The following is an 18,623-nucleotide window of genomic DNA, read 5'->3' as shown; positions in this document are numbered from 1 at the left end:
ACTGAACATAATTATTTGAAGGTTGACTTTTTTGTATTAAAAACACTTTTCTTTTATTGGTTGGATGAAATATGCTAATTTTTTGAGACAGGCATTTTGGGTTTTCATGAGCTGTATGCCAAAATCATCAGTATTAAAACAATAAAAGACCTGAAATATTTCAGTTGGTGTGCAATGAATCTAAAATATATGAAAGTTTAATTTTTATTATGGAAAATAATGAACTTTATCACAATATGCTAATTTTTTGAGAAGGACCTGTATAATAATGCTCTGTTTCGGCCCACTTTCAGTGCATTTGGCTTCCTTTATGTACGGATCTCTCTATCTCAGTTATGCTGCATCTACCGGCTATTTATTGCTGTAGATTATGAAATATGCAGACTCCCTCTTCTGGAGACAGGACGGGAATATGCAGCTCATCTACATTTAAAGTAGGGATGGGATGGTATGAAAATTTAATATCACGATTATAGTGACTAAAATTATCACGATTATCAATATTATCACGGTTTTGTTGAAACGAGATGAAAGTGTTCAAAAATAGTTGATGCTCACACTGAAAACATTTCAAGTTTTATATTTAATAATCAACAAACAACTAATAAAACAAGCAACTCTATGCAAATAATTTAAAGAAAGATTAAATTCTGTGGCATTTCCTTCCTTACAATGAAAAGTGTAGAAGCATAGAAAAGTCACTGACTTTCGCCATTCCTTCTCGAAAAAAAACAAAAAAACATTGTGCGCTGCGCTTGCGTCAGACTGTTGCTGGCTGGACATGATTTATTGGCGAGTTATTAAAACCGCGATAATCAAACACGGTTTTAATGATAATTCATTTTTAAACGATATTACTAACCTTCAGCACATTTTATCACGATTATCGATAAAACCGGTTATCGTCCCATCCCTAATTTAAAGCGATGCACTCCAAAACAGCTCGTTTTTTTAGACACACCCCAAAACTGAGTATTTGGGGCTGAAACTTCACAGACACATTCTAGGGACACACACAATACCAATATTACCTCTTGAAAAAGGGGCATAATAGTTGCCCTTTAATAAATATTATTGAAGTATATAAATAATATAAGAAAAAATTATATGAGAAGAAGGAACAAAACTAAACTATATGTAAAACCAAAATGAGACCAACTTACTCATTCAGCATAGAAGGCTAAGCAGCAATAATGTCATCAAATTAATTTTAAAACAATATTTATTCTATAAAGTATAGCAGCCTATGTAAAGTATAGACTTCATAGTAGGTCTGAGAGCACTAGTGTTCCACTGAATCTTAGTCCAACAAACAGAGATAAACAGGCTGTTAAAATCATCCAAACATACCCATCTTATAAATAAAAACCAGACTGGAGCAAAAGTGTTTTGACGCCGACACAGAGAGACTGTAAAAGTGGTAATTAATGGGTGAGGTCTGCAGCGGTTTAGACGGAGACTATGTCTAAGTGTAAATGAACATTTACTATGTTTTCCTGTGAAGTCCTTTGTGGTGAACAGACATTAAGTATATATTAAGAGCTAAAACAGAGCTTGATGTTATAAAATGTGCAGAACATCAGCAATCCCAAAGGTGATGTCAGAATTTTTCAACTGCCTGAATTGTGGTTATTTATAGATTTGTGAACATACAGTATATTGCTCTGCCATTTATGTCATCTTCAGACAAAAGTCAGGAGTAACTCAATCCACAAGATCACACAACAGACAATGTGGCATTAAAAAAAAAAAAACAGATCACGGCTGTGTATTGGATCACAAACCCAGATCACAGCGATTAGTGCTGAAGTCTGCCGTTCGATCTCCCTAAAGAGAGGATCTGCCACTGTGATTGTACTGTGTGGGATTACAGGATTAAAACTGCTTTATGAAGCAGCATGTGAGATTGTTCTGTGATCAATGTGGCTTAATATAAATAATAAAAGAGGCCACAGAGAACTCAATAATTAATTAAATAAAGTTCAACCAAATAATTTAAAATGTGTCATCATTTACTCACTTTCATGTTTTCAAAGGCAATACAAATACAAAAGCAGCTGTTATGGAGAATGTTACTGATTGATAGCCTTAATCGCGTTTCACTTTCACAGCATATTTTCCCATATAAAGTAAATATTAATTAAGGCTGTACATCTTTGGTGTACCACAGAAAATAATACAGGTATGCAGATTTGGAATGGCATAAGCTACCATGAACTAAAAGAGAGAACAGCATATTTTATTTACTGTTAATTTATAAATAATATACTTTTTTATTGATCTATTATTGAAGATTGGAGTACATTTTACAAGAAAATACTATTTGAATCTCTATTTTAGTTTTCACTTAGAATTTTTAGTTTTGTTAAAATTCAATGTTGAATTTTACCTGCCATTTATTTGCAAATATTTGAAAAAATTAGCAATTTCTTAGTAAACTATAGAAATAAACATTAGCTTACATAAACTAACAATGAAAAATATATCTTGTTGTTTGTCCTTTCTCCGATCACAAATGCAAACATGCTTTATGTTTACGCTGTGCCATATGCAATGTAACATGAAAATAGACAGTATGTGTCATTATAATCAGTAATTATGTCCCCACTGGATGCAACAAATTCCTCGTTTGTAATGGGTTTTATTGTTTTTGTCTCATTGCACCGGCATCACAGTATGTCACGGGGCATAACATTTCCGTCATGCGCTTGAGGTATTCAGCCAATCACAACATACTGGATAGCTGGCCAATCAGACTACACCTCGCTTATCAGTATAATGAGCTTTTGTAAAAATCAATACGTTTCAAAAAGACAGGGCACAGAGGAGCAACAATAATGTACAGTATGTGGAAAATAATGTGTTTTTTTTAACCTTAAATTGCATAAACACATTATATTACAGCAAATAAACAAATTATTAATTTATAATATTATTTTTAGCAACCTCATATGACCACTTTAATTTTCTCTGGATAATAAAGACCTGGAGTATACATCTGAGATGACACACACAGGAAGCACAGGGCATTGACAAACCCACCAAAATAATTTCCTACAATCCAGAATGCTTGACAACACTCCCTTGCCTGGGGATTAGTGTTTACTCTCATGTTTTTCTTATTTGAATGTACTAGAGAGACACTAAACACTGGCCGCCTCCCAAACTGTATGACTGCCATGGAGGATGAGGGGCTGCGTCCCTATAGACAACAGATCTGGCCTCTCAGCCCTGCTCATCTGGGCCTGCTGTGAGGAATCGGACACAGCTTGTGTACACTAGAGCTCTATGTGCACTGATGCTTCTCTGAAGTCAGCCAAGAGCAGACCCAGAGTTCAACTCAAATAATCAAAGCACGCTGTGGCGTCCAGAGCACCACACCCTAAACAGAGCCTTCAGAATCATGCCTGCGAGGTGATATCATAGAGCCGAGGACAATCCCACAGGGATCCTGACTGGCTGACTGACATGCTCTCTGTATCAAATTGCGGTCATTTCCAACACTTACAAGAGGAAAGAGGGAAGGGAAGAACACATACTGGCTGCATACAGATGCAGTTGGAGTATGAAGCAGAAAAACAGTGAGAAAAGACAAAACACAAGGCCAAAGGGTGGAGACAACAAAGATGAAGGATGAATAGGGATGAAAATTATACATAACACAATTTTTTTTTTCTTTGATGAATATAAAGTTCTGAAGAACAGCCTTTATTCGAAATAGAAATCTTTTAACATTAATCAATTTGTAACATTAATATGTCTTTACTGTCACTTTTAATCAATTGAATGCATCTCTTTGCTTAATAAAAGTATACATTTCAGTGAACACTACCATGTAGACAGATAAGGATCGCAAAGTCTTTAGGACATAGTCTTTAGGAAGTTACCAAAATAAAGAAATGCTACAGTACATTGATTGTATAAAACAATCAAATGTATAAAAACACTGCATATTCTTTTCTGTGTAAATTAAATAGGCTACTAATTTCTTATTAAAGTTAAAAAAAAGTGATTTAGTCAGTGAGTGTCACGTTCGGTGTTACAGAGAACACACAGGAGAGAGAACCAATTGCGGGTATGTATTTATTAAAGGGGCAATCCAAAGAATAAACAGTCCAGGCAGGGGTCGATATCCAACAAATCCAAACATAAACAAAACACGAAGACAAGGCAAGGCAAGGCAAGATGACGGACATGAATAAACATCAACATTAAACAAGGACTCCGTGACTAAGACTCAGACAGACCAGGTATAAATACACAAAAGGATGATGGGGAAACAGGAGACAGGTGGGGAACAATCAATTACCTAAACAAGGAGGAAGGTGACCAAATAAGGAGACAGGAAGTGATAAGGTGACAGACACCGTGAGAAAGGAGGACATCTAGTGGAAACCCAGGGACACAACCCAGACACTGTGACAGAACCCCCCCTCTACGGAGCGGCTCCCAGACGCTCCACGACAGACACAAAACAGATCAGGAGGGAGGCGGACAGGTGGAGGCTCAGGGGGAGGGATGGAGGGCCAGAAAAGAAAGACATTGGAAACAGGCACCAGAAAGTAACCACAAAACAGGAAGACCAGGAGGGAGGAGGACTGGAGGAGGTTCAGGGGGAGGGATGGAGGGCCAGACTACAGAGAGGAACAGGGACAGGAGTAAATACAAAAACAACAAACAAAAAACAACATGAAGCCCCCCAGGGCGGGGCAGAAGACCACCACGTCCTTGTGGTCGAGGCCAGAGTCCTCCAGGGCGGGGCAGAAGACCACCACAACCGTGTAGTCAGGGCAAGCGCCCCCCAGGGCGGAGCAGAAGACCACCATGTCCGTGTGGTCAGAGCAGAAGCCCCCCAGGGTGGAGCAGAAGACCACCACGTCCTCGTGGTCAGAGCGGACGCCCCCCAGGGCGGAATGGAAGACCACCACGTCCGTGTGGTCAGAACGGAAGCCCCCCAGGGCGGAGCAGAAGACCACCACGTCCGTGTGGTCAGAACGGAAGCCCCCCAGGGCGGAGCAGAGGACCACCATGTCCTCGTGGTCAGAGCGGAAGCCCCCCAGGGCGGAGCGGAGGACCACCACGTCCTCGTGGTCAGAGCGGAAGCCCCCCAGGGTGGAGCGGAGGACCACCACGTCCTCGTGGTCGATGCCAGAGTCCCCCAGGGCGGAGCGGATGACCACCACCCCCCTGTGGTCGATGCCGGAGTCCAACAGGCCCGAGCAGCAGCCCACCCAGTGACTTGACTTGACTCTGAACGTCCAACGGTGACCCGCCCTGACTCTGGAAGGTCATCAGTGACTGGCCCTGACTCTGGAGAGTCCACTGGGACCTGACTCGACTCTGGACGGTCAACAGGAACTAGCCCTGACTCTAGACCGGTCTTGGGCACCGAATCGGGAACGGCATCGGGCACCGCCTCGGCCTCCGGAACGGCATCGGCCTCGGGCACCGCCTCGGCCTCCGGAACAGCCTCGGCCTCGGGCACCGCCTCGGCCTCCGGAACAGCCTCGGCCTCGGGCACCGCCTCGGCCTCCGGAACAGCCTCGGCCTCGGGCACCGCCTCGGCCTCCGGAACAGCCTCGGCCTCGGGCACCGCCTCGGCCTCCGGAACAGCCTCGGGCACCGCCTCGGCCTCGGGCACCGCCTCGGCCTCCGGAACAGCATCGGGCACCGCCTCGGCCTCTGGAACAGCATCGGGCACCGCCTCGGCCTCCGGAACAGCATCGGGCACCGCCTCGGCTTCGGGCACCGCCTCGGCCTCCGGAACAGTATCGGGCACCGCCTCGGCATCGGGCACCGCCTCGGCATCGGGCACCGCCTCGGCATCGGGCACCGCCTCAGCATCGGGCACCGCCTTGGCCTCCGGAACAGCATCGGGCACCGCCTCGGCATCGGGCACCGCCTCGGCATCGGGCACCGCCTCGGCCTCCGGAACAGCATCGGGCACCGCCTCGGCTTCCGGAACAGCATCGGGCACCGCCTCGGCATCGGGCACTGCCTCGGCCTCCGGAACAGCATCGGGCACCGCCTCGGCATCGGGCACCGCCTCGGCCTCCGGGACAGCATCGGGCACCGCCTCGGCCTCCGGGACAGCATCGGGCACCGCCTCGGCTTCGGGCACCGCCTCAGCCTCCGGAACAGCATCGGGCACCGCCTCGGTCTCCGGAACAGCATCGGGCACCGCCTCAGCATCGGGCACCGCCTCGGCATCGGGCACCGCCTCGGCCTCCGGAACAGCATCGGGCCCCGCCTCGGCCTCCGGAACAGCATCGGGCACCGCCTCGGTCTCCGGAACAGCATCGGGCACCGCCTCGGGAACGTCCTCTGGGCCTTGAGGAACGGTAGACGCCTGTCTCCTCCTCCTCCGTCCTTTATGTTGGCGAGCCGGTGACACCTTATCTGGAGACTCAGGCGTTGAGTCGGCCATCTTGTGCTGTGGCCCCAAGCTGGCGGCCACCTTGTGCTGTGGCGCTGGGCTGGCGGCCATCTTGTGCTGTGGCGCTGGGCTGGCGGCCATCTTGTGCTGTGGCTCTGGGCTGGCGGCCATCTTGTGCTGTGGCCCTGGATTGGCGGCCATCTTGAGCAGTGGTGCTGGGCTGGGGACCGCCCCACCGGAAGAGACCGGAGTGGCTGGGGCATTCCACAGAAGCCGATGCTGCACATAGTACACAAACTCCCAGTAGTCCAGTGTCTCTAAATGTACCATCTCCTCCTGAGACACTGGATCATCCAGCCCGCCGTTGAAGTAGTCCTTCAAGGCCGCATCGTTGTATCCCATACCCTCGGCCAGGGACCAGAACACTTGTGCCAGGGCACCCACCTCATTGCCCTCTTGGCGGAGAGCGATCAGCCGGAGATACTTAGCTCTCCGCTCCGCCATCTTGGCTGGGGAACGGGAAAAAAACATACCGCTGGATCTCAGTGCGACGGAGTCCTTCTGTCACGTTCGGTGTTACAGAGAACACACAGGAGAGAGAACCAATTGCGGGTATGTATTTATTAAAGGGGCAATCCAAAGAATAAACAGTCCAGGCAGGGGTCGATATCCAACAAATCCAAACATAAACAAAACACGAAGACAAGGCAAGGCAAGGCAAGGCAAGATGACGGACATGAATAAACATCAACATTAAACAAGGACTCCGTGACTAAGACTCAGACAGACCAGGTATAAATACACAAAAGGATGATGGGGAAACAGGAGACAGGTGGGGAACAATCAATTACCTAAACAAGGAGGAAGGTGACCAAATAAGGAGACAGGAAGTGATAAGGTGACAGACACCGTGAGAAAGGAGGACATCTAGTGGAAACCCAGGGACACAACCCAGACACTGTGACAGTGAGAGGTTTTCTCTCTTTTGTTGTTTGATTAACATGAATTAACAGAGACAAGATTAACAGAGAGCAGGAATATTAGACTGTCACTTTAAGAGCTGGCTGGATCCAATATAATGTTACACATCTGTTCTTTTTGTCAGCTGTTTGCTTTCACTTAAGACCTAATTTACTGTGTTTAGGAAAATTACAAAGAAGGGCATTTTGACACATACAAGCAAAAGATAAAGATGCAAACATGTAGGCCAAGTAGAAAATGTATCTGTATCTAAGTTGATTATTAGACTGCTCTTGAGAGACAACTGGTTTGGATTTTGAGAGACTGAGACGCACAATGCGGTTGTTTGATTTGTGAGTGCGCTGTGCTTATTTCATTCATTCGTATCATATTGTAGCCTAAGGTTTAAATCATTGACTTTTCAATATATACAAATAATAGAACATGTATGATGTTTTATTATTATCTTGCAAAGCTATGATTTCTGAGAGATGCACGGAGAGGCAACAGCAATGCAGTGTTTGATTTGTGCTAATTTCATTCATAAAGTTTACATTGATTCACTTCATTCAATATTGCGTGACTTTAGAGGTCTGTGTATAATATTACGCTGATCCCCTGGCTCAACTGTTATCTAGCAAACACCAGACTGTGCCAGCTTAAGCCGAATATTCAGGCAGAATTATTCCTTGTCCTTGTGTATTCGTGCCATTCTGAATAAAGTATTCTGCTTCGAGCACACCCCTAATTATTACATTGCATATTTAAATTTTACATGCAACATAGATAAAGTCATAGAAATTAACAAATACATGCAATATTGTAATCCTAAAACCCCCGTCGTACTTGCAAACTCTTTGCATGCTTTATGGTTAATGCATGCTCGAGTAGTCGATTGTTTCTGACAGCGCAGACTAGTGGTTGAAGTAATCGATCACACGACTACTCGACTAGACTATGCAAGCCCTATTGTCCACTAGGGCTGCACGATGTGTCGTTTAAGCATCGATATTGCGATGTACAGATGTTGCTTTATCTTATATTGCCAACAAACCCTTGTGAATAGAAAACTGTATTCCGTATAGTTCCCAGCCATCTGGGTGAATGACAGAAATTGGAATGTTAGCAAGAGAGAACTATTAAAACTGAGAAAAAGAGCAAGATCCACAGGAACAAAAGGGGGGTAGCAAGTGAAAAACTGGATAAAGGATAATTACATACAGAGTTCACATGCAGGTTTGTGCTGAACTTCATGTGAACCATCTCTCTCTACCCTGTTAAAATGTCACCCCTGTAGTGAAGGAGAAAGAGCGAGGCTGAGGAGTGAAGATGAGAGCGATAGAAAGAGGATAGGGAGGATGGGAGGAATAGAGCAGAGGATGTGATCCAGCATAGACGATCAAAACAAGCCCAGCAGGAGCACTGGAAGACACACCAGAGACTCAGTAAAGCAAACACCGTACAGGTCAAAGGCCTTCAGAAGTGACCTCATTCTGCACTTAATACCTTCTAATCCTTCATCCCATTACAGTCAGATATTATTTAACCAAGAGAATAGAATATAAGTACCTTTCTGGCAGTGCTGTACCATATTACTCTAAGGCGATCTGATGCAAGAAAAGTAGCCATGTGGTTTTCGAACAAGAAAGAGAATGACTCAGTTTACAAAAAGGCACCTCATTGTTGTTTGTCTGGTTTCAGGTGCACTACTGAAAATTTTTGGTTGCTTTTTTAAATCAAGGGAAAAGCTTAAAATGACTTTCTGTGGTAATCAACAACATGCCACAGATGCTGTAGCTAAACAGAACATTCATTTTATTGACTGAAATCAACCCTTGTTTAAATCAGCACTGACATCAATTTTTACTGTCTGGCCCAATTAAGTGGTGAAAATGTGGTAATTCCTTGACAAATTGAGGTTACCAGTTTAAATGATTATTGATTGCTGGACTGTTGAAACAGCATGTCTCTGGGACAGAAATCCTGTTTTCTCATAGTGCAGTTGGGACGAGTGAGACGGGGCCGAGAACCGTGGGAATGGAGCGAGGCCGCTGGAGTTAATGAGAATGAGCGACACCTGTGCCACTCTCCGTTCTCGAGTCCCACGGAGGAGCTCCGGAAGGATAAAGGGAGGAGTATGACAGTGAAGGACAAGAGAGGACCAGGCCTGGGTTTTATTTTGTGTTTTGGTTTTGTTTGTGCATGGCAGTCGCCCACGAGGGGCTGTCGCACTGTTTTGTGTTTATTTAGCTATTAAAGTTTTATTTAAATGTTTGCTGGTTCCGACTTACAGACTTTGTTACATTGGTGCCTAAACCCGGGAGGAAGGAGAGACACGCTGCCGAAGATCCCTCACCGCTGTGGTGAATCCACGGTGCCATCGAGCATGGCAGAGCAGTCTGCCGCCTTGGACGCTTGAGGTGGTGGGCTGGAGTGAGTTGCCAGGGGGACGGATGAGCTCGCTGTCGGCCGTTAGTCATGTGGATTGATGGCTGCCATCCATGAGGGAGCAGAGGAGTCGTTGCTGTTCGCCTGGAGGCCGGATCCTGCTGCCGTCCGCCATGATTAGGGAGGAGCAGGGAACGGGGAACTCCTGCCAGCTGCCCAAATCTGGAGGAGCCGTCACCGTCCACCGGCCGGTGGAGTTAATGAGAATGAGCGACACCTGCGCCACTCACTGGTCTCGAGTCCCACGGAGGATCTCCGGAAGTATAAAGGGAGGAGTATGACAGTGAAGGACAAGAGAGGACCATGTCTGGGTTTTATTTTTTGTTTTGGTTTTGTTTGTGCATGACAGTTGTCCGCGATGGGCTGTCATGCTGTCGTGCTGTCATGGGCTGTCATGCCTCCTTCTTCCCGACTTACAAACTTTGTTACAGCAGTATAACACACACATAAACCTAACAGAATCTTACACACAAAGAAAATTATCTCACACATGATAGAACCTTATGACAGGGTTGAGAAGTACTGTAATAACTAGAGATCACCAGCTAATCATTTTATAGATATATACTGCATTTATGACATTTAAGCAGTTTTATCTAATCGGATATCAGTTTTGTAATATTGGATTCAACAATAAATGGCAGCATTTTGTAGGCACTTGAACAATTGTGTGCATGCCATATGCTGCAGACACACTATTCACTATACAAGACTAAAAATAGCCTTTTCAGCAGGTGTTTCATAACCTATATTCTATATCGCAGCAAAAACAATAATTATTCTGATAACAACTAGACTCTGACAATTTACAATAATTATTTGAGTTGACAGACAACTTTTCCATTTGATAATATTAAACAGGTAATTTATTTTTCTGTTTATTCACTGTTCATTTCAAATATTGCAATCATGCATCCTGTTTGCTACCTCAATTTGAACTCAGGAATTAAACTGATTTTCACAACTCAATTCTGAATGCACAACCAAATGGCACTTTTTATATATAATGTGGTTATAAACACACAATTCCACAAACCTGATTCTAGATACACTCAAATGCACGAGAGTACAAGGGTGCACTACCTGATTAAAAACAGAGCAGAAGTTCCAGACAGACACCACAAGCACCTGCTAAAATAAAAAAAACTGCTTATTTGACATAGTGAGACAAAGTGAGCGAACGATATCAAAGTATCAGCAGTGACTGACATATAGAGGTACAAAGACAGACAGCAAAAAGACACAGGTCTTCAGTCAGTCTGCAATCAAAACACAAAATTCAAGCCAATGTGTAATATGCTACACATTTCATATTTAATTCAATGTGATATTTTCTGTTACTTGATCGATATAGGTTTTTCAATGGCTACTGCAAAGGCAAACCGCTATGCATTTCCAGGCTTTTTTTTCAGATGGATTAGTTTATCCTGTGATGGACAGATGGTCATATAAACAACACACTCTGAGAGATCAGCAGAAGGACACTGTCACTAAAGGACAGTTTCACATGAAAGGTCTGTGAGTAGGGTTGGGAATCATTCGAAATTTTCCAGTTCCGGTTCTGTTTCCGATATTTAAAAAATAGTGGTAAGGAAAACTGCACAGTACTCAACTACTAAATGCTCAATACTGTTTATTATTTACTGTCAACTTAATTTAAAGGTTGGCAATGTCAAAATTCAACATATATTACAGTATACAAATTTTCCTGTTGCGATTCCGGGTCCATTTAAATGAACTATTATTATAGTTTTTTTTTTTTTTTTTTTTTACTATTTTACCTTCATTGAATGTAGTGTTGCTGATAGGTAGTCAGTAATGTTGAGTAATGCTAGTCCATCAATCACCATATGCTTCGAAGTTGATGTTTTTTATACTATCAGTAGCATTTTGCTTTTCAAGCAGGAATAAGCTGGTCGGCCAAACAGTCCCTTGAGGGCTGAGACACTTGTTAATTTCCCTAAATTAATTAAATATAAACTGTTATACTTATAACCATGTATACACACTCTCCATAAAGCCCCTATTTTACAAATAATAATGCAGTCAGGTGATGGTGTGATACAATGAGTGGTTTCCACATTTTTAAACATTTAAAATGCATGGAAATAAATATTTACTATCACTTTGTTTATCTCTCTTGAAACGACCTGTACACTAAATAATCTAACCCTCATACTTACATAAAAATAGCAGTCTATTTATTTAGTGGTCCAAGTTGAAGTCAGTATGTATATTAATAACAATATGGGACAAATATAATGTAATTTACTGGTCGCACCAGAACCGTTTTCATAACCGAAACCTAGAAATTGCTCACGGTTCCTGTTCTTTTAAAAAAACAGAACCGGTTCTCGGTTCCCAACCCTATCTGTGAGTGACATTACAGTGGTCTGACTAGTGTCTTCATCCACTCGCAAAATGGCATGTATACTACATTCATAAACCCTCAAAAATATTTTACACACAGGGTTGTGAATTACAATAATGACTTGTGGAAAGAGACACAACATAACAGCAAACGACGACTCCTCATGTATACTTGAAAAAAATCATAAGAACAATAATCATTGGGAATTTAGGCTATTGTTCTGCTCACAATGATACTGACACAAATTTACCTTCATAATTACAATATTAGTAGTCTAAATGAGAGGAAATGCATTTGGTTTGCAAAATTATACCATCCCCTATTACCCCTAAAGGTCCAAGGACTAATTTCACATATTTTATTTTAAAATAAGGCCTAAAGTAAGGCATTGCATGATGTCCCCTGGCATACTGTGCCCACAGTAAAGACAAGAGAATCTTTTTGAAATATCTGTATGAAGATATTTTTGACTCCCTCGGGATAACCAAGTATGTTGATGAAAGGAATAAAATTTAAATGGAGAGCAGCTTGTTCATTTTTCCTTCTAAACCAGAGAGACATACAAAACATGTCTCTAAATCCATTATTGTCAAGCATGAAGCTGTAACCATGCACAATTATATGCACTGGCATGGTGAAGTAGTTACATTTTGGACTTTTCTAACAGGATGTATTTGAGGAATTTGGAAAAACTTTGAATACTGGAGACAAATCCTTTTATAAAGCTTGAAAGCATCCCCACTCTTTGTAGCTAACTAAAAAGAGAGAGAGAGAGAGAGAGAGAGAGAAAGACAAAAAAAAGGATACAATTATTTTTAGTGTACAATGCTTCAGGATTTTTCTTTTTGTGTTCCACAGTGAAATAAAAATTAATATGGCTTTGGAATGACATGAAAGAACATAAATGACAGAAATTTATTTATTTTTGATGAACTTTTCCTTAAATCTCTTACTGAAAAGAACTTCTCTGACAAGATTACATGACATTTTAAAATGAAACAGACATCTGTGGAGATTGTCAAAAGGGAAATACAAGGTCAGATTCTTCAGTTAAGTTCTTTTATAAGCTCCTCACCTTCCCAGAAGGCACTCTGAGTGACACTTCCTCTAATGTTCCAGGGACTATTTTTAGATATACAGCATTCAAGTAACCAAATTTTGATGAAAGTGCAGCTGAAAACTACACATAGGAGATACAGGCTCCATCTGCACCTTCTTTCACACTTCATATGAACCCAGAAGTTATGATTGGAGAAGATAACATGCCACTTACTTAGGCATGAATGAATATAATCAGCATGGCTGATTCTTCAGAGAGAGAGCACAAGGCCAGTTCAAACACTCTAAACACACCACATCATTATCCCTTACTAGAGCTCAATGTATTTGAACTCAAGGAGGAAACCGTTTTTTAAACACCAATGTAATTATACCTCTGAAATCAACTACTTAACCACTAAATGTGCATTTACGTATTCTAAACCTTTAGTTACAGCCGCTGAGAATAAGTCTCAGAGGTGCTCATTCATAGTTCAGGAGAATTGATTCAGTTCTCAATTATATTTCATTTTAACATCAACTTTTTTTCAGATCTTTTTTCTAAAATTCCATGGGAGAAATAGCATAAACACAAATGGGACAACTGTGGACAAATTGTAAGAGTATAGCGCCATAAAGTGAATGTGTGGAATACTGGACAGACAATCCCGTGCTGAGAAAAAGTTATTTATTCCAGATATTGCCTGTTTGAAAAAATCTGAGTAGTTTATAACATTACTGAGATCTCTTTTGAAAACTGGAGATATGAGATCACACTGGTTGGTTTGGCAGAAGTCTTAATTGGCTCTCCATATGATCTCCTTGATGTTTTAGAGAAACAAATGAGATATTAAAGACACCTTTTCATTAATATGGGTCCGTCAAAAGAGTTTTCCCACACAAATTTCTGAATGCATACCAGAAGAAAACTTCAAGGTAAGACCTGATGAGAATCATGAAAGAAATATCTCAAAATACATACAATCATCTATTGTATTTGATGGTTTGCTAGATACAAATGTGTCATTTTTGTTAGTTATGACATGCTGAAAAGATCTGATTTATCCAAAAAAGATCTTTTATCCAAAGCTGACTTACAAATGATGAAAATGGAAGCAATCAAAAACAACAAAAGACTAATGATAGTGCTGTAAGTGCTAATGTAAGTGCTATAGCAAGTCTCAGTTAGCTTAAACACAGTAAACATAGCAAGGGCTTTTAAATAATATAATAAATAAAAATAAAACAGATAGAATAAAAAAAGAATAGAGCAAGCTAGTGTTAAGAGTTTTTTTATGTTGTCTTCTGACTTAACTCTAAACCAACTTTTGTAACCTTTAAAGAATCAGTATTTGACTATAGTGGCATAATGTAATAAGCATGTAATAAGCAATATTTGTAATGCATGTGTACCTAATTAAAATTTGTTTTACAAGATACCCTACTGAAGATGCACGAAGTAGCAGACTAGAAAAGAAACCTAAAACCCATTATTTCGGGCTTTTAAGCACTTGATAACAGTAAAGCAAACATTTTAACCAAGAAGAATTGCTCTTCCAACGCCACACTCATGCAATCCGCCTTAAGGTGTTGCTAACGCCATATATAACCTGTTACACGGAGAGGAAAGCGTTACTTACTTGAATCTCCCTTGGCAGTGTTGACATTGATCCCCAGCCCATCCCCGTTCACAGACGCAAGTTCCATTGATACATCTTCCAAAGATGCAGTTTTTATCACAGGTTTTCGAATAGGACCCTTCAGTGCACACTAACAGGTAAAACACCATAAACATGAACAGGTACGTCCTGAGCTCCTGAGTCCCACACAGGGGAAAACACCTCGTGGAGAAGCGTGGCGACATTCTTCTTCTGCCAAACTCAATCCTCCTGTTCTCCTCTGATCTAAGCACTGCGATGAGGTGACAGTCTTCATTAGACTTCATTAGCTTTCAAACGGTGAATTCTCCACTCCTCGTAGTTTTGTTACAATCTGTAGTTTGTTGTCATTGTCACAATTCGGAGATTTATTATTTCCAATATGTAACGTTAACGTAACTTTCCCCAGTCAGTTTTCGAGGTAAAGCATCTACTTTAGCGCGTTATTCCAAAAAAAAATTAAAAAGCCTTGTCGCCTAAAACCGTGTCATTCCAGAAATAGCGACGTTTGAGATAACGTTACAGATGTGCAGTTATGTTAAACTGTGGCTCCACAGTCGCAAAAATAACAGCATCATTGGCAGCTAAAACAATAAGCCGTGCTGCTGTTGCCGTTTCGCCTTTGTTTATCTCAGAGATGCACTCGGAGAAGAATGACAGCGCAACTCTCATCCAAAACAATGTGCAGTTCCCCGCTGCTGCTCCTGCTGAGCTCAGAGCCAACAACGAATCTCACTACGGAAAAGGTTTAGCTTATGAATATTAAGTAGATTACGCTGACGTTGCTTGGTAAACTTGCTCTAGCGTCCATTCGGTCACGTGAGTCAATTAATATTCAAGAGCAGATCCTTTATCATAGTAGGATAGGAAACTAGTCGTCTTACACTTAAAGCGACAGTGCACCATTATTTTGTGCAGAACATGGGGGGGTGGGCAATGAAGCTTTAAGAGAACATGCAGATTTGGGCTTGTTTTATTAAGGTCAAGGTCAACTTAAAGGGATATTTTACTCACACAGAAAATTTGTCTATACATTCTACAGAATACAAAAAGATTTTGTCAATATTTTCTCATGATCTTAGCATAAACATTGTTTCTCTCTCTCTCTCTCTCTCTCTCTCTCTCTCTCATAGTAGTAAATATATTACTACTATGACTACTGCCAGTAAACCATTAGTCTAACTGGAATGTTATGTCTCAAACAAACATCAACAACTCCTGAGAAACATGAGTCATATTTCTGGATCAGCCTCCGGAATATTTATTTTAGATTGTGTAACTAGATGTAACTGTTTATCTGCAAAATGATCCATTGTTCACTTATCTGAGTTAAATACATTAACACAGGTCTAGACACATAAGTGATAATGCTTTTTGAGGATGATAATGTTCTTTGAATCATTTGCAGTGGACAACATAGGACAACAGAAAATGACTCTATATGCCAGGTATAGACTAATAAAGATGTATTATCATCTGAGTAAAACGTCAACATTCTCAGAAGGTCATACTCTCCTCGGCACACTCACAGTGGGAGAGAAATAAAATTATCTCACTCAGGATAACTGCTCTTTCTCTCTCAGGAAAATTAGATTGGCCCTGTTGATAAAAACCAAGGGAAACAGAGAGATGTGGCATCCTTTGTGTTAATAAGGGAAAAAACTTTGATATTAACCATATTTGTACCATTTTATGTAACCTGACTGTCCCACTGGAAAGGGACATAACTGAGGTTGATTTCAGGGCATGGGAAGCAAAACCAGACTTTATGGGCTGCTACAACAAGCACTGCTGTTTGAAGATTTGCCAGATGAAAATTAAGCTAATTTCTTGTCAACATGCTGAAGAATGACAGCAAACACAAGCCACACTGCTCCTGTACACGGCAATGAAATAGCTATAAAAAGAAACTGAAATGGCTTGTCAGTCTCACAAGTATTAAATGTGCTTAATTTAAAACACAAGCCCCATGAGACAGTTTTGGATTATTTTGCCATGTTTTACATTTTCCCTCTTGGATAACTTTAAATAGGTCATAGTGAACACATCAGCCAAGGCACTTGCAATGGAAGTGGTTGTGGAACACTGACTAGGAGGATAAACATGTAATAGCACATTCTGTAAACGATTTATAGCAGAAACAGATTATGCAATAGAGCCTACCATCTGTCCTGACAGCATACACACTATCTCTTCTCTGTCATGTGAGCTAGTGAGGGGCAGAATCCTCCGTCTGCATGTGTGAAGGGGGCTCAAACATCTGACCTGCTCTTTATTCAAGAATGTTCCTAAAAATCTTCCTACTTTATCACTTACATTCAGTTTCTCTCTGTTCATGAAATCACTAGAGAATCATCCTCTCCAGCTTTACGGATTTACTTTATCTTTTTCTATTTTGTTATTAAACCTACATTTAGAAAGCAGTAACCCAGATAAACACACATACATCACCATCACTGTCAATAGATCTATTGCACAATAACAGAAAGTATTATCCAGAGAGAGGGGGTTAGGTTGCACTGTTTTATCATAGTCTTTATCATGTTGCTGATGCAGAAATTATGTGCAGCTGGAGATGAAAACATCACTTAAGAAGTGTCAGTGTGTGTGTTTATGTGTCTAGTGTTACAATGCATTACATAGGCTGTCTATGAAGTATTTCACCAGGAGATAATAAAGACGTGTAGGAGCTACATCATTTTTTTTTAATTACATGTTAAGTACCCTATAAATATATGTTATGGAGTGATGTGTGCATTCTAATGACTGTCATAAAAAATGAATTTAAAATTTTAACTGTAATGTTGCATCCTCTTCGTAAGTTATGATTACAGTTCCTTGAATCTCCCTTGGCAGTGTTGACATTGATCCCCAGCCCATCCCCGTTCACAGCTAATAAGCTGTAGTTCAGTGGTGACTGTTTTTATGGTGTTTTCATATGAATCGATGTTATATTAAAAGATCTTCTAGCGCCCTCATGTGGTGAGATACTGAAGGTGCCTCGTGTGGTGAGATACATTTGGGAATATGGCAGTATATTTGGCAGATAAGAATGTATTTGATACATTGATGGTTTGTTTAATTCAGATTGTCCAGATGTAAAATAAAGCAATGAGTAGTTTTGTGTTACTCTTAAAGGGATAGCTCACCCAAAAATTAAAGATTCTGTTATTAATTACTCACCCTCGTGTCATTCCAAACACCTAAGGAGAGAGAGCAAGCACAAATCATTAGCCCTTAAGACCTTCGTTTGTCTTCAGAACACAAATTAAAATGTTTTTAATGAAATCCAAGAGCTTTCTTACCCTGCATGGACAGCAAAGCAACTACCATGTTCAAGGCCCAGAAATTACAGTGTTAAAATAGTCCACGTGGCATCGGTGGTTTAACCGTAATGTTATGAAGCCACAATAATAGTTTCTGTGTGCAAAGAAAACAAAAATAAGGACTACTTTTTTAACAGTGTCCTTATACCTTTCTGGGCCTTGAACATGTCAGTTGCATTGCTGTCTATGTGGGGTCAGAAAACTCTCAGATTTCATCAAAAATATCTTCATTTGTGTTCCAAAGATGAATGAAGGTCTTACGGGTTTGAAAAGACATGCGGGTGACTAATTAGTGACAGAATTTAGTTTTTTTCTGCTCACTATTGTAATAAATAAATAAATAAATAAAGAACCAGTACTGATCACGTGTGTCAGATTCCATATCTCCTGTTGTGTTTTCCTCCCCTACATGCTCTATTTTAATGTTTATGCACATATTTGTTTTT

At 41.2% G+C, this 18,623-nt stretch overlaps 1 protein-coding gene across 1 annotated transcript in view; it reads right to left on the bottom strand.

Moving 5' to 3' along the window:
- The window catches only part of atrnl1a (attractin-like 1a), a 375,666-nt gene extending 360,085 nt beyond the window's left edge, over positions 1-15,581 (bottom strand). Inside the window, exon 1 of the mRNA XM_059566501.1 lies at positions 14,834-15,581. Within this exon, the coding sequence (XP_059422484.1) occupies positions 14,834-15,138 (305 nt within the window). The 5' untranslated portion in view covers positions 15,139-15,581. The remainder of the gene's footprint in view (positions 1-14,833) is intronic.
- Between the last annotated feature and the right edge of the window lie 3,042 nt (positions 15,582-18,623).

Source organism: Carassius carassius, chromosome 14, assembly GCF_963082965.1.
Source record: "Carassius carassius chromosome 14, fCarCar2.1, whole genome shotgun sequence".
NCBI lineage: Eukaryota > Metazoa > Chordata > Actinopteri > Cypriniformes > Cyprinidae > Carassius > Carassius carassius.
This window is presented reverse-complemented; position numbering and strand designations above follow the sequence as displayed.